The 14,071-nt window shown below is 42.7% G+C and overlaps 1 protein-coding gene across 1 annotated transcript in view; it reads right to left on the reverse strand.

The window, feature by feature from the left end:
- The window catches only part of ADAM12 (ADAM metallopeptidase domain 12), a 149,110-nt gene that overhangs the window by 106,205 nt on the left and 28,834 nt on the right, over positions 1–14,071 (reverse strand). Inside the window, exon 3 of the mRNA XM_015867592.3 lies at positions 5,294–5,367. Coding sequence (XP_015723078.2) covers positions 5,294–5,367 — 74 coding nt within the window. The remainder of the gene's footprint in view (positions 1–5,293; positions 5,368–14,071) is intronic.

Genomic DNA, 14,071 nt, shown 5'->3' on the forward strand with positions numbered 1-14,071 from the left:
TTTCAGCCGTCCTCTGCCGCCCCGAGAATCTGCGCTGTCACTTGGACAGGAACTGACATTTTCTGGAAAGAGTCTGGGCTTTCACGTCCAGGAAAGTATCTGCTTCTCCGAATCCAGCTCCATGCAGGAGATTCTTGTCCTTAAATACCTCGTGTGTCTGGGTTTTTCCTTTCTTTCTCAACTTTTTCTTTCTTCCCCCCCCCCCCCAGCATTTTTTCTCTCTCTTCTCCTCTGTTATCCCGAAGAGGAAAGCCAGGCAGTGCAGAGGCCCTGCAGACATGCCTGCAGCCTGACTCACCAGCATCGCTCTGAAAGTGCCACAGAACTGTGACATCAGTGGGGCTGAGCCGGAGCTGCCCCAGGAAGCATCCCCATAGCACTCTGCTCCTGCCAACAAGGGGCACTCAGTTCTCCTTCCCACCAGCCCTCCTGTTTCCCTGTAGCTGCTGAGAAGTGAGGACTCAGATACCTGCCCCTGCACCCTGGACACAAAGGGAAAGCTCAGAACACTGAAGGTTGCCATGCCCCGTTGATGGAAATTTGAAGTATCTGACCCTTGAGGTGTTTAAGGAACACTGTATTGAGACCTAGTAGTGAGAGGTGGATGGTTGGACTGGATGATCTTGTACATCTTTCTAACCTTGGCTATTCTACGACTCTGTGATAGAAGCCTTAAGTACCACAAAAAAAGAATACTAAGAAGTCTCTCCAATACTTGCACTTTTTTACCACGGTGATTTTTTTCCCAGTTTGCAGTGACATGGACATGCACAGCCAGGACATGGCTCATCCCCTCCTTATGGTAACTCCATTTTGCCTCCTCCACCGACCAGCTAACACCCAGAGGGCAAACAAAGGGATGGGACGGCGGCCTACACAGACAGCAAAATGCCACCAGATGAGAAAATAAAACTAATTATTGAGACATTAGACATACCATCACATACCTGTGCTTATCCAAAGGCACCAGACCCCTGGGACTGAGCATCAAAGTAAAAATGTCCATTAGAGAATTCAGTAAGAGGAGGCTCAGTGTCAGTTTTGACTTGAAAACCCATTTACAGTCATAGAATCATAGGCTCACAGCATGGCTTACATTGGAAGGGACCTCAAAGATCACCCACTTCCAACCCCCAGTCCTCCCTGTCCTTCTGAAGCCATTTTCATAAATGTTTCTGAAATGCAGGAGAATCCTCTTGGTTTTCATAGCACACGTTGTGAAAAGAAGACCAGACATCCTGGGTAATGATGAGCCACATGATGCTGCTCAGAAGAACGCAATGATCTGCTCTTCACTGCTATTGACACGTTGCTTACTCCTGTTAGGAACACATACAGAAACCCAGGAAACAGAAGTGGTGCGAAACATTCCTGAACAGCAGATAGCAGAAATGTGTGAGGAACACCAGGAGCTTTTTGAGCAAAGCCCAGGTCCAGCTGGACACAGCCCTGCTTTGCCTGCCAGCCAGCAAGGCAACTTGGCCATCGCTCCATGGGCAGTGATGGTTCAATTGTGCCACATGGGCTGGCTGATGACCATCAGTGGGAGATGACAGGCTTTCTAGAAAGCTGTTTTCTCTCTTGTCTCCCTCCTAATGTTTTATTTTGCTGTCACAGATGATTACATTCTGCCTGTGTTTTCAGTACAATTGCAATGGAGCCACCTCCAGCAGGCAGCACTGGTCCCATTGCCCTCACCCCTATCTCAGCTGAGTGGTGCTGGAATGAAATGCTGAGATCCTCACATGCTTCAGTACACGGGGAGATTAAAACGGTTCACATTCTACTGCTGCTATTCTACTGCACCTTGATTTTCCATCTGAGAAAGGGGGCGATTCCCATTGCCCACTGTTTTCCAGGACATGTCAGAGAAGTTAGTGATGCTGGAGATGATGACATTCAACCTCAACAAAGAATACAAAGTTCCAACCTCTCTACTTCCAGCATATTGTATCAGTATATAAACATCTCTTGTTTTCCTTTCTTTTGGTATATTTGTATAAGGAGAGGAAAAACAGCTCGAGAAAACAATAGTTTCTCCCCTGGTGGATCCGAACCCTTTCACTGTAACACACAGCTCCAAAAACACACTGCAAAAGTTCACCCCAACCACACAACACTGATTCCCACTACAGAAACCAGCCTGAGCAAATCTCAGTGCCATTATTACGCCATCCTTATACCACAAAGCTACGCTGAATGCCTCTCCCTTAGTCTCACAGTTCAATACCAACATCACCAGAGCTGCAGTGGCTGAATCTTTGCATTTTGGTGTGGAGAAAGCTGTTGCCGGGTCATAAAGGAAGAACTGATACTGCCATTGAACTGAAACATTTGCATCAATTAATGACAATCCCCAACTGTCAGCAGGCAATGGAGTGCTGCAGTACACTGCTGGCCCCATGTTGGTAGATAACACAGTCAGGGGTCAGTGTTTTTTGGCTAAGTTACAGCACAGATAGAACATCCAGAGAGGTCCTACTTCCCTAGTTGTGTTTGTTTAGCTTTGTTTCCTCTATCTGTACTTGTAGCCATTGATTGTATATAAGCAAGTCAATTCATTAACAGATTTTGTCAGCTATTTTCTTCAGCAGTAGAAATGGGTTGTTTTCCTGCTAAATTAATGAAGCTAGAATGTCACTTGCATGCCAGTCAGCATTCTTATTCAAAAAGGTCAGGCAGGAAGAAAAGAGAGAGTATTTTTTCCCCTCTCTTTTTTTTTTTTCCAATCAAATGAAATACAACCATTTCTGAACATGATGGCCTGACTGGAGACAGCTCAGCTTAGCACTGTGCATGAAGATACCTTGGGTTCCACTTGGGGTTGCCTGGGCTCTGACAGCACCAGCCCAGCCCTCATCCCACTGCTGCCTCCCACCAGAAGGAACCGGGATGCACTGAAGGATGCACTACTGCCGACAGCCCTGGAGCCAACCCATCCCACCTCCAAGCTGCCTCTTGCGCACCCTCAGAGTATCACAGCTTTTCCTCCTTGCCCTTCAAGCAAGCCTACGTGGCTCTGGAAGAGCTCGCTAACATCTGTTCAAAGTTATATTCCTTTGACATCCATAACTACGACCTTTGTCAGCAAATCATTAAAGCGTGAAATTAATTTTGAAAATCAGTAATTCCGCTGACTTTACCTGGATTACTCATATGGTTAAAGTTAAAAGAACACTTAAGTGCCTTGCTGCATGCAGACCCACTTCTGACAGTGCAAAACATTTCCAGTTGCAAAGAGCAGCCAGTAGTCACACGCTGTTCTCCTCTCCAACTCAGATTTAATCTCACGGGGGTTTCATTTCACTTACACGCTATTAGGACAACTTTTTTCTAAGGCCCATATGCTGCCACCAACCTGAAGGGAATTGCCCTGAGCAGACATTCCCCTGCCCTGCACCACAGAAGCACATCGGTATCATGGCTGCGATGCACGCCAGTCAGCCAGCTGCTGCTAGGGGTGGTTTGCTTTGCAGCTGATAGATGACTTGCTGATTCTGGAAATCTCTCCATAAGACAAGTGTTTCTAAAACAGTTTAGGTACTACAGAGCTCGAGGTTCTCAAGAGTGCAATCGTATTTTGCAAATAAATCATAGTAAGAAGTGTGCTTGCAACATAAGCTCGCTGGTCCGTTTTCGACGATTGACAAGCTAAATTCCAAGCAAATAATTCAGGTTTTGCAATTACAAACGTGCAGCGCCTGAACATTAATCACTGGATTATTTAACGATTAAAAACAAAAGTCAACTTAACAGCTGGAAAACGTTGAGAGGTTTTCAAACCTTAAGCTGAAGTTAGGCACTAGGAACCTCCCCCCAGAACAAACATGTTGCCCTACAACTACAAACACATCTTGCTGAGTCTAAAAACCAGAACACCAAACTGACATTAAATATTTCCATAGATAACAGATGGTTTAACACATCGGTCTTCACTTGGGGTTGCCTAATACATCTGAATCATGTTTTGAAATATAACTGAAGGTTTGGGAAAATCTCTAAGGTTTTCAATAAATGGATTTTAATGTCGAGGCTACTCAAAGCAGCTGTTTCTACTAAGTATGTAAAAACATATCCAGTTTTTTGTGTGTGTGTGTGTTTTTTTGCATGATCCAATGCAGAAATAATGTAATTTAGGGGTCTCATCTACCTCCACCCCTACCACCCTCCAAGGAATAACAAGCTTTACGTGAAACTATAGTAAAAAAACAGCACACATCTCAGAGCTTCATGTGTGCTGTCTACTAACTACTCAAGAAAACATGCTTGTGTTTAGCACACTACTTGCACTTAAAGCAATGGCTGCTCCAATGCTCAGCATCGTGGCTTTCAAGATATTTGAGCTCGTTCCAATGTCAGGAAGATGGAGCAGGTTGCAGCACAGCAGCTCCTGCCTTGCTTTGATGTGCAAGCTCTGCAAAGTTATTTGTCTTGAAAACAAGGATAGGTAATACTAACTGGAGAAAAGGGAATGATGATTCTGCAAAGCCAGGACCGGCTTCCATGGTTTGGGATTTGTAAACTGCCTCGTGCGCACAGACAAGGCTAACCTCAGTGTCTTATAATAGCATGCTGAACCTCATGTTGACATCACCATATAGAGCTCTTCTAGAACACAAGCCTTTCGAGGGGCATCCCATCACAGAGATAGGTAAACTAGAAAATAGCCATTCAGAGATATTGTATTTCTTAAGTAGTAGAGCTCAGAAATCTCCAAATTAGATTAGTCTAACAGATGTTCATAAGAGCTAATTTACAGTCCTGTCATCCCCTACTTTTAAAAGAGATGGAGACTGCATGTTACAATTTTCTAGATCTGATTTATTATAGGTACAAGAGAATTTGGTGTGTTCAGCAAGGCCCATATTAGCAGTTTTATGTTCTTTTAATCGCTGACATGGAATGCAAATAGTTTCCTCAATTGCTGCATACTTCACATTCCTGAAGGAAGGCACACCCTCTGACAAAGATTACAAGAATATAAAGTTAAATCCCTGTTTACTAAATGAATTAAATCCTCTTCTAGTTGCCGAAGCAGAGCAATTTAGGCATCGGGGATCTACGCTCCCTTCAAGGATAGGAAACGAATGATAAAGAAATACTGAAAAGAACGTTAAGAAAGCTCATGGTTTGGTCCTAATGCGAATACACACAACCCAAACTGCAAAACAACATTCAGTTTAGGGACAAGGAGCAAACTTGGCTGGGGGCTGGTTTTAAAACATTACTGTAAGCATTACAATCCCTCTCTAGAAATGCCAGTACAGAATGAACATGCACCAGAGGTACTCACTCGTTTCTCTCTAGGTGGATGACCAGACGTTCCCCTTCAGCTTGTACCACCAACTGCAGCAGGGATGGGTGGTCCTGCAAGAATAAAACAGAGCTGGCTGAGCCCAAGCTGAGAGTCCACTTCCATTTCCACAAGGTATCTGAAACAGTTTGGGAATCCTCTCTTTTTTTCTCTCCATATAACAACACGAGATTAAACATTGATATAAACTCTTAGTAATGCTAAGTTTTTCTGTGACTCTTTTTAAAGTAAGGCAGAAGTAATCAGGCTTGCACTTTGCCTGCCCGTCTCTGGTTTAAGTGACCAGGCTGGGAGTTGATGGCTCCTAGTATGTCCTGTAGGGACCCATAAGCAACACAGATCTGAGACCCTCCTGGAAACCAAACAACAAGCACACTCATACTGAACTACTTGTTCCCTATGCACACCTACAGATTTTGATATGTGTTGCATAACTTTTCAGAAGGAATAACTCATATTTTGTAAAACCTAAAAGAATTGGTGTTAGAGAAGTCAGAATTATGGCTAAAAATATCAAGTATCACTGTGAGGACAACACACAAGGTACTTGCATATACACGACATGCAAGAGAGTCATCTAAACAAGCCGTCAGCAGCAGAGCACACGCAAATCCCAGTTCACGCTGTACAAGGCAGGGTCAGGACATCTGGATTGCATTTCCAGCCCCAACACAACCACATGCAATCTTCATATCACTGCACTCTGACCATCAAACAAGTTGTTTTTCATCTCCACTGTCTGAAGGTGGATTCACTTGGGGCAGAGCGGCAGAGCCCGGGCAGAGGGGCCACCCCTCCGTGTACCTACACAGGCCCTTCATGCACGAAACAAGAAGGCACAGTTTACCATATGTGTTACCCTTCATCCAGAAGTCTCCGCTCGCATACACGTTAAGACTGTTTACATTTAACTTCCATTTCATTAAACAAACTTACTGGATTGCGAGACAGTATTTCCTTGTTTTGAAATCCTACAGTAGCTCAATAAATCAGTTGTTCCTCTGCAAGCTCAGTACACTTCTATGAGTATCTACGCCAGCCGGTTGCAGAACTGAGGCTGTCCAGTCTTTAGGGGGTTGTGTTTAGTTGATTTATTGAGAAATGCGTTGGAATCTGCGACTGCTGCAGCAGTGCCGTGATGGAGCCCCAGCTGTGGAGCTGCTGGAGCACCAGCCCATGCAATGCCAGGGTTTGAAAGCGGTTTGAAAAACTATCAGTGTTTATTAAAAAGTGAAATGATGAGGGGGCTACCACAGACTAAACAAAATGGTAAATTACAATAAAAAATAGCTGACAACTCCCCAGTGCTTCTCAAGCGTTATTAATCATAGTCACAGAATCATTAAGGTTGGACAAGACCTCTGAGACCTCCAAGCCCAGCCCCAACCTACCCCCACCATGCCCCTCAGTGCCACGTCCCCATGGCTCTACAACACCTCCAGGGACAGTGACCCCACCATTCCCTGGGCAGCTGTGCCAGGACCTGACCACTCCTAAGCACAGATTGAGACTGAAATACCGTCTCTTTCTTCCAAGTGTCCTACTCTGCTGCTCGTGCAAAATCACATTTTCCTTCCCCCACACAAAACAACAACAGTATTGAAATTCCGCATCTCCGTAAGCTTTGCAGCAACGAGATCCCACTAGAATGCTAAATAAAAGCTTCAGACGATGCTTGGCATGCAGCAAACACATGGGAGCCATTTATTGGCATGAATATTTAGAGGCGATGTTGATTACCACTTTAATATTATAGTGCATTGGTTCCAAACCCCGTAAGATATACACACTATTGAGTTTGAGTAGGATATTGAGAGAGTAGGATACAATTAATTACAATATAACACAGTAAATAATTAAGATATTGTAGGAGCACAAATGGGTTCCTTTCAGTTGAAGGCCCTCTGTTAGCATGTAAATGATAACTATGTTTATTCATGAATCCTCACTGGTACTCACTGACAGTCTATTGATGCTACCAAGTTGTAAAGTTAGAAAGGAATAGAATAAGGCAGACTGTTACAGGACCAAAACTATTCCCAAAGCTGACACTTCTCATTATCCAGCACAATGCCCCAGGGATGCTGGACTGCACTGCATGAGATCCAGGTTTGGATCCCTTTTTTATACTAGAAATAAGGTTCAAGGAAGTGGTTCAGAGCACACAAGTTGTTCCTTGATATCCTTGAGAGGCAGAACAGACTTGAGGATGATTGGAGTAATACTTCTGGTCTTATTTAGAGCATTTACTTCCACAGTCCTCACCAAATTTTATCAGTGGAGAAATAAAGATACTTCCCCCATTAATGTGCTCCTCACTAAGGGATGCTGATTTGAATTGCCATTAAGTGAGGTTTGCTCAATGTTCTGAAATAAATTAGTGATACAATTCTAGCTAAAGCCAAAAGCTCTCTCTGATAAAGCACATAATAAATGCTTTAATAAATGCTTTCTTGGACAACAGGAGCCCAGTGAGGCCGTAGCCTATTTGAATCGGGGCTGTTTGCTTGTTGTCTCACAACAAACACAAATCAATACACACAAGTAAAAGCATATATTAATTAAACTGTCTTTAAGCACTTTTAAGTGTTCCCACCCTTCTTCAATTCACATCCATCTCTAGGATCTTTAATTAGAAAAAGAAGAGAAGGGATGGTCTGTGGACACCCGGTGATGGTGTCCCAATGGTCCTGTTGAGGCACCCACACTATATTGTGGGAGCAGGCAACTTCCAGATGAGTGGAGCTGCTTAGCAAACAGGACTTTGCTTACCCTTTCTGCCACTTTCTTCCAACAGGCCTCTACAAAATAGACAAGTTTTAACCCTCCTGTCTTTCTCTATTTGCTATGTAGACTGTTGTAGAGCTGGGAATCAGACTTGGTGATCCTAATGGGTCTCTTTTAAGTTGGGTTATTCTATGTTTTAAAAGCATGCTGCCTGAACACACTGGTGAGCAGATAAGCACCTTCCCTCTGGTGAAGGCATCAAGGCATTACAGGAACAGTAGCTCAAAAATAGCAATATAGTAATAAAGTTTTTTCCTTAGCTGCTCAGGTTTTATCGCATCAGTATGAATATCAACCCAGAATCTCAGCAGCAGGTCTTGAACTTTTAATGCCTTCATGGATTACTTTCTAATAACATTGATATAATAACCACCAAAAAATGTTCAATTTTTATGCCTGAAAGACTAGTAGCAACGAACTTGGAGTAGATTCATTCACCTTGGTGGGATGCCCATTCTGGAATTTCAATTCAAAGTAGATGTCACTGAGCATATTTTTCTGCACATTAATCTAGGAAAAAGTCTTAATCACTGCTGGATCATCTCTTCCTTTGGGCTGTGGATTTGGCACGCACTGCAATCATGCTGCAGTGTTGTTAGCTTTTCCCTTGACACCGACAGTTGAGATCGAGATAGAATATTTTGAGTCACTTCTCATTACATCTGCAGAGAGGGAAAACTGATGAAGTGGACAATCGTGGTGCATATGATTTTACACCTTCCTCTCTATAATGGGTTTCACTGGATTAGGATACATGAGTTCAAGTAGTACATGCAACATTGAAGAGAAAAAAATACTCTAGCAACCACATGATAGAAATAAAAGGAAATACCTCAAGACAAGACAAAGCATGTAAATAAACTCAAGGCAGAAGCATTAATTCTTTTGGAAAGGCGAATGCATTTTCAGCTGTCTCAGATGTCCAAATCCAGTATTTGAGAATAGGGATCAGCATAAGAAATAGAACTAAAAGGGATTGTTTTGTTTCTCTGATTTCAAATAAAGTTTTAAATAATGTCCTTACATGCTAGATTGAAACAGGCGGATTTGCTTAATCCAACCAAGTGGTTTCCACTCCCTCCAGAACTGCTGCTAACTATGCTAAAGCCAACCTCACAATGAGGATGACTTTGTATGTGCCAGCAAGTTGACCTACATCTGTAGCCTGACCCATGTCATACATTAGGACACTGTTCGCATGAATTGTCCCAACTCCTCACTAGTGGGTCATTCCTAGACTGAAATGGGTTGAAATAGGCAAGATTGGAAGGAAACACCTTCCAAATTCTCACAGAATCACAGGAATCGAAAGGGACCTTAAGAGACCATCAAGTCCAACCCCCCTGCCAAAGAGGTCACACGGGTAGGCTTCTGAATATCTCCATAGAAGGAGACTCCACAGTCTCTCTGAGCAGCCTTTTCCAGTGCTCCAACACCCTTACCATAAAGAAGTACTTCTGGATGTTAGTGCAGAACTTCCTATGTTCCAGTTTGAGGCCATTACTCCTTGTCCCATTGCCACAAACCACTGAGAAGAGCCTGGCCTCATCCATTTGCCTCCAACTCCCTTTAGATATTTATAAACATTTATCAGATCCCCTCTCAACCTTCTCCAGGTTGAACCAGGTTACTTAGCCTTTCCTAATGCCAGAAATGCTCCGGGCCCTTTAAGGATGCAAGAGGTGATCAAGATTTGTTCTGACCAGCTCCCACCAAAGTAGCCCAGTTGTGCCATGAATGCTGTCATGGACGGTGGTTTAACACAGTGTTAAACAAGGCAGTCGGATGCAGAAGCAAATCAGCATTTGTTTGTAAAAACAGATGAATAATGAAGAGACATCTCCAAAGTACAGAGAAACCTGAGTGCACTTCTGAGCCTTCAGTATGTATTTAGACTTAAGCTAACTACATTGCTCATTCATGCAGATATCACCTATTGGCCAAAGACTGCCATTGGAGACTGTTGTATTTGACACGTGTCATGTGAGAGTAGATGATGCAATAGCTCAAGTACTCCACCCAGAGAAAAAATGAGGATATTTGTTTAATACAGGGAGTCTTAACCTGATCAGAAGGTGCCAAGATTTAATACAAGAATAAGATCACATTTATTTTATCCTCTATGTTTCTGAAAAGATGAATTCCAGCACCCATACACACACATAAGCAAAAAGTGAGGGTAATAAGTTTATGTTATCTCTTAAGCATCCCTCTGGAAACGATGGACAGTTGAGATGCATCGGATAGTTACTCTCTGCACAAATCTAGATGCCTTGACTTGTATCTGAATAGCTAGCACAAGGAATTAGAAATTTCATAACCAAGAAAAGAGCACATTATTTCCAGTAGAGATAAATTCCATAGCGTTTTGTGCTATCTGCATGAAAATATGTTTTTGTCCATTATTTGTCACACACCGATATTCTGCCTTGTGCCTCCACAAGCTGCAGAGTATGCTTATAGGGATGAGATCCTGGAGCTGATGTTACTTCTCCACTATCTGCAATACGCAAGGAAGGAAAAGCTGGGAAATATATAAGAAATAAAGCCACCTGGGGGATCTTACCTTGATAATGGGAATTCAGTCCAATAAGCTGCAATGCAAGCTGCCTACAAAGTATATACATTTAAGCTAATTGCAAACAGCAAAGAGCATGGTAGATTGCATGCTTTGGTTTTAAATCAATAAATATTTCTTCCTTTCTTTTGGCTTTTCTTCAGAAATGAACACTATGTTTCTTGTAAACACCTCCAAAAGCAAGTGATATTTCACACAGACATGAAAAGTATAAACATTTAATTCATATTCTTTTGCAGGTTCCTCAGGGCAGTGAACTCAGCTGTGCTTTCCTTACTGTCAAATGACAAGCGTGTATCCCTGTGGCTGTATATAATGAGTGGTAGCACAGAGAGCAGAGGGGTTTGCAGCAGATTATTTTTAACTGAGTAGCAACAAATCACAGCCCCTTAACAAATTGGTTGAGCCACTCCAGTAATGCACAAAAGCAAAGAACTCGGACTTTGTTCCCAACTTTAAAACACAGTTACTCTTTGCATACAGACCGTACTATTTGCTTTCTTGCTAGCAATGCAAATAGATACGAGATCCTTCTATCTGGAAGGCATAATTTCTAAAATACATGTATATTTTTTTCCCCCTATTTATTTATTTTTTTATTTCCTTCCAGAGCAAACCAACCTGTTGATGATGGCAGTACAATTTTATCAATCCTCTCCTAGATGGTCTTCAAGGACCCTTCCAACTCAAACCATTCTATGATTCTGTGATTCTTTGGTTGCTTCTCGCACTGCCAGCCAGCTCCACGTGCACAGCTGGCCACCAGAAGGCACAGCAAAAGCCATTGCACATGAAGGCAAGGACAGGATAAGGCCTCACATGCCTTTATCCAGAAATTCCTAGGCATTCTTTAAGGCTTCTCTATGGGATTTTACCATGCAGCTCACTTGATGCGCATAGAATATGAACAGCACTGAGAAACAACCCAAATCCAGTCAGTTTCTCTTCATAAACAAAAACCAGTTAAATTCAGTTAAAATAATAATTTAAAAAAAAAAACACAAACAAACAAGTAAAGTTTAGGTGCACTGCCTCTACCCTACAGTCAGCCTCAGGTTATACCCTCTATATATAACCTCTATAAAGAGCTTTCTAAATTAACACATTCCTGCCCATTGCTGTTGTCCCAGGATTCCAATGTAGAGTTAAATATTCAAGCAAACAACACTCTAGAAAAAGGAAGCTGAGAAGTTAATTGTGCCAGACCAAGATCAGTACAACAGCCGAGCTCTAATACACAGCTTCCTGGTTTCTGTGCAGCAATACAGGGTTAATGACCGCTCTGGGAGAAGGAAAGCTTGCTTAAAGTTTAGCTGCAGTCCTTTTGTGAGGTATTCCTGATTCACATTTCTTCTTGAATTCAAGAACAAACTAACTAAAACACGTTCAAAACGTCATAACATTATGGGTCAAATATTCCAGGAGCAAATCCAAAACAACCAGTTTGAAACCTGCATCTTCTGAGGCTGACTCATTATGCTATGAATGCATTCAGTGTCCGTAGAAAGCCAAGTGTGAAAGCAGAGTTCAACGTTTATACCATATTTTCATTATCAGGCACAGAAGTCGCACTAAAACATATTTAGATGCATATGGCCAGTGATATAGGGATTAGCAGGCGCTACACAGCTTTCTGTATTAAAAAAGAAGTCAAATATTTCTTCTCCTATGAAATTACATCTAAGCAAGCAGGGCAAATAGGGCAGCCTTGGCTTTTAAAGCAGTTATCCAATTATCCGCTGAAATATGTCAGTTAAAAATAGGTCAAAAAAAATCGATGCTCTCTTTACGGGGCAAAATTTGAAAGAAAATCTTTCAAAGATTCCTAAAAAACAAAACTCAGAGAACAAACATCAGTGAGTTATGAGAACGGGGCCGGTGCTGCCAATCCTTTCAAAGAGCCGATTGGGATCGAGCTGTGCTATCCTCTGCTCCAGGATGTGGTTTGGGAGCAGGACGCCCGCTGTAGCACAGAGCAGCCAAGGCGAGGGATTGAAGCCCTTCCTGTATCTTTGCAGCAGGATGGATGCAGACCAACACAAGCTAACGCACAGCGTGTATTTATTGCACTTCCCTGCGTGCCTGATGACCTGCAAGGAGTCTGCTCAGCATCTGGGAGCAGGCAATTCGTTGGGCTCGTGATTCACAGAGGAAGGAAGAAAGGAAAAGGAAACAACATATGTTTTTGACTGAATGGAGATGACTGCATCAAACTGTGAACTCAATTCTGTATTAAGAACAACTAATAAAAACAAAAATGAAAAGCACATCTGCTCATAGCCAGCCCTCATTTATTGCATGCATCCCAACCAGAGCCCCCTGCAGTGCTGCATGGCCAGACTCTGAAGGATCATCTCCATAAAGCTATCAGGTGCCACCAAATGTTATCATCCAGGTACTGACTTCACTTCATGGAGCAGAAAAACTTCTACTCAGAGCACTGGGATAGTGGGTAGACACACAAGATTTTTATGATAAAAGCAGTGATGAAGTGGCACAAGTTGCCCAGAGAGGTGATGGCGCGACCTGACCCAGCCAACCCTCCTGTTCATTGCAGTAAGGTTGGTCCATATGACCTTTGGAGGTCCCTTCCCACTCATTGCTAGGATTCTATGGCACCCCATCCTCCTGGTATCCACTGTGCTTTTACCTTCAGCCCTGGGCAGCGATGGGTTGTTCTGGTAGAGGTAGGCTTAGCACCTAAAAAGATCAGAAGTCCTTCCCCGACTCAAAAAAAGACTAAAGCCTGGCAGAGGAATGAAATAACCTGGACTTTGCTCAAAGTAAACCCATAGTCATTATACAATATTTACACTGTACGCAGGAATCACAACTGTTCATTTTGCTATCAAACAGATGGGAGCAAAAAGTACCTCATTGTTGGAATACATTATGTGCTGCTTAAACAATGCTTTGTGGAAGGCTGTGCAGAGAAAACAAACATGTCTTTTCCATAGTAAACTGTTACAAAACAAAACTTAATAGAGCTGGCAGCTAGAAAGTAATTGCAGTGGGTCTGGGTAGTCCGAGTTACTAAACAGAACATTTTGCAGACAGTCCTTTGCAATTTGGGTAATTATAATGTGAATGAACAGCTGTTGATATTTGCCAGTTCTAAATGTAAGTGACCTTTGTGGACTATGCCGTGTGGATTTGGGTTTAGTAGGTTGTTCCACTGCACAGTTCTAAAAGTAAAATCCCTCTCTGTAAAAACAACGGGGAGGTGACCTCCTTTTACTGGTGACTTTATTCCAACATCAAGGTCTTGCAACTTGCTCAAAAAACCAAGGTCAAGTACAGACTCTGTCGAAGACTATACATCAACCAGCTCCCACTGTAATCATATTTTATGCATCTTGTCCTGACATGCTCTCTATGCATATTTCCATCTA

Source organism: Coturnix japonica, chromosome 8 (genome assembly GCF_054131305.1).
Source record: "Coturnix japonica strain WE chromosome 8, WE-NBRP24, whole genome shotgun sequence".
Lineage (NCBI taxonomy): Eukaryota > Metazoa > Chordata > Aves > Galliformes > Phasianidae > Coturnix > Coturnix japonica.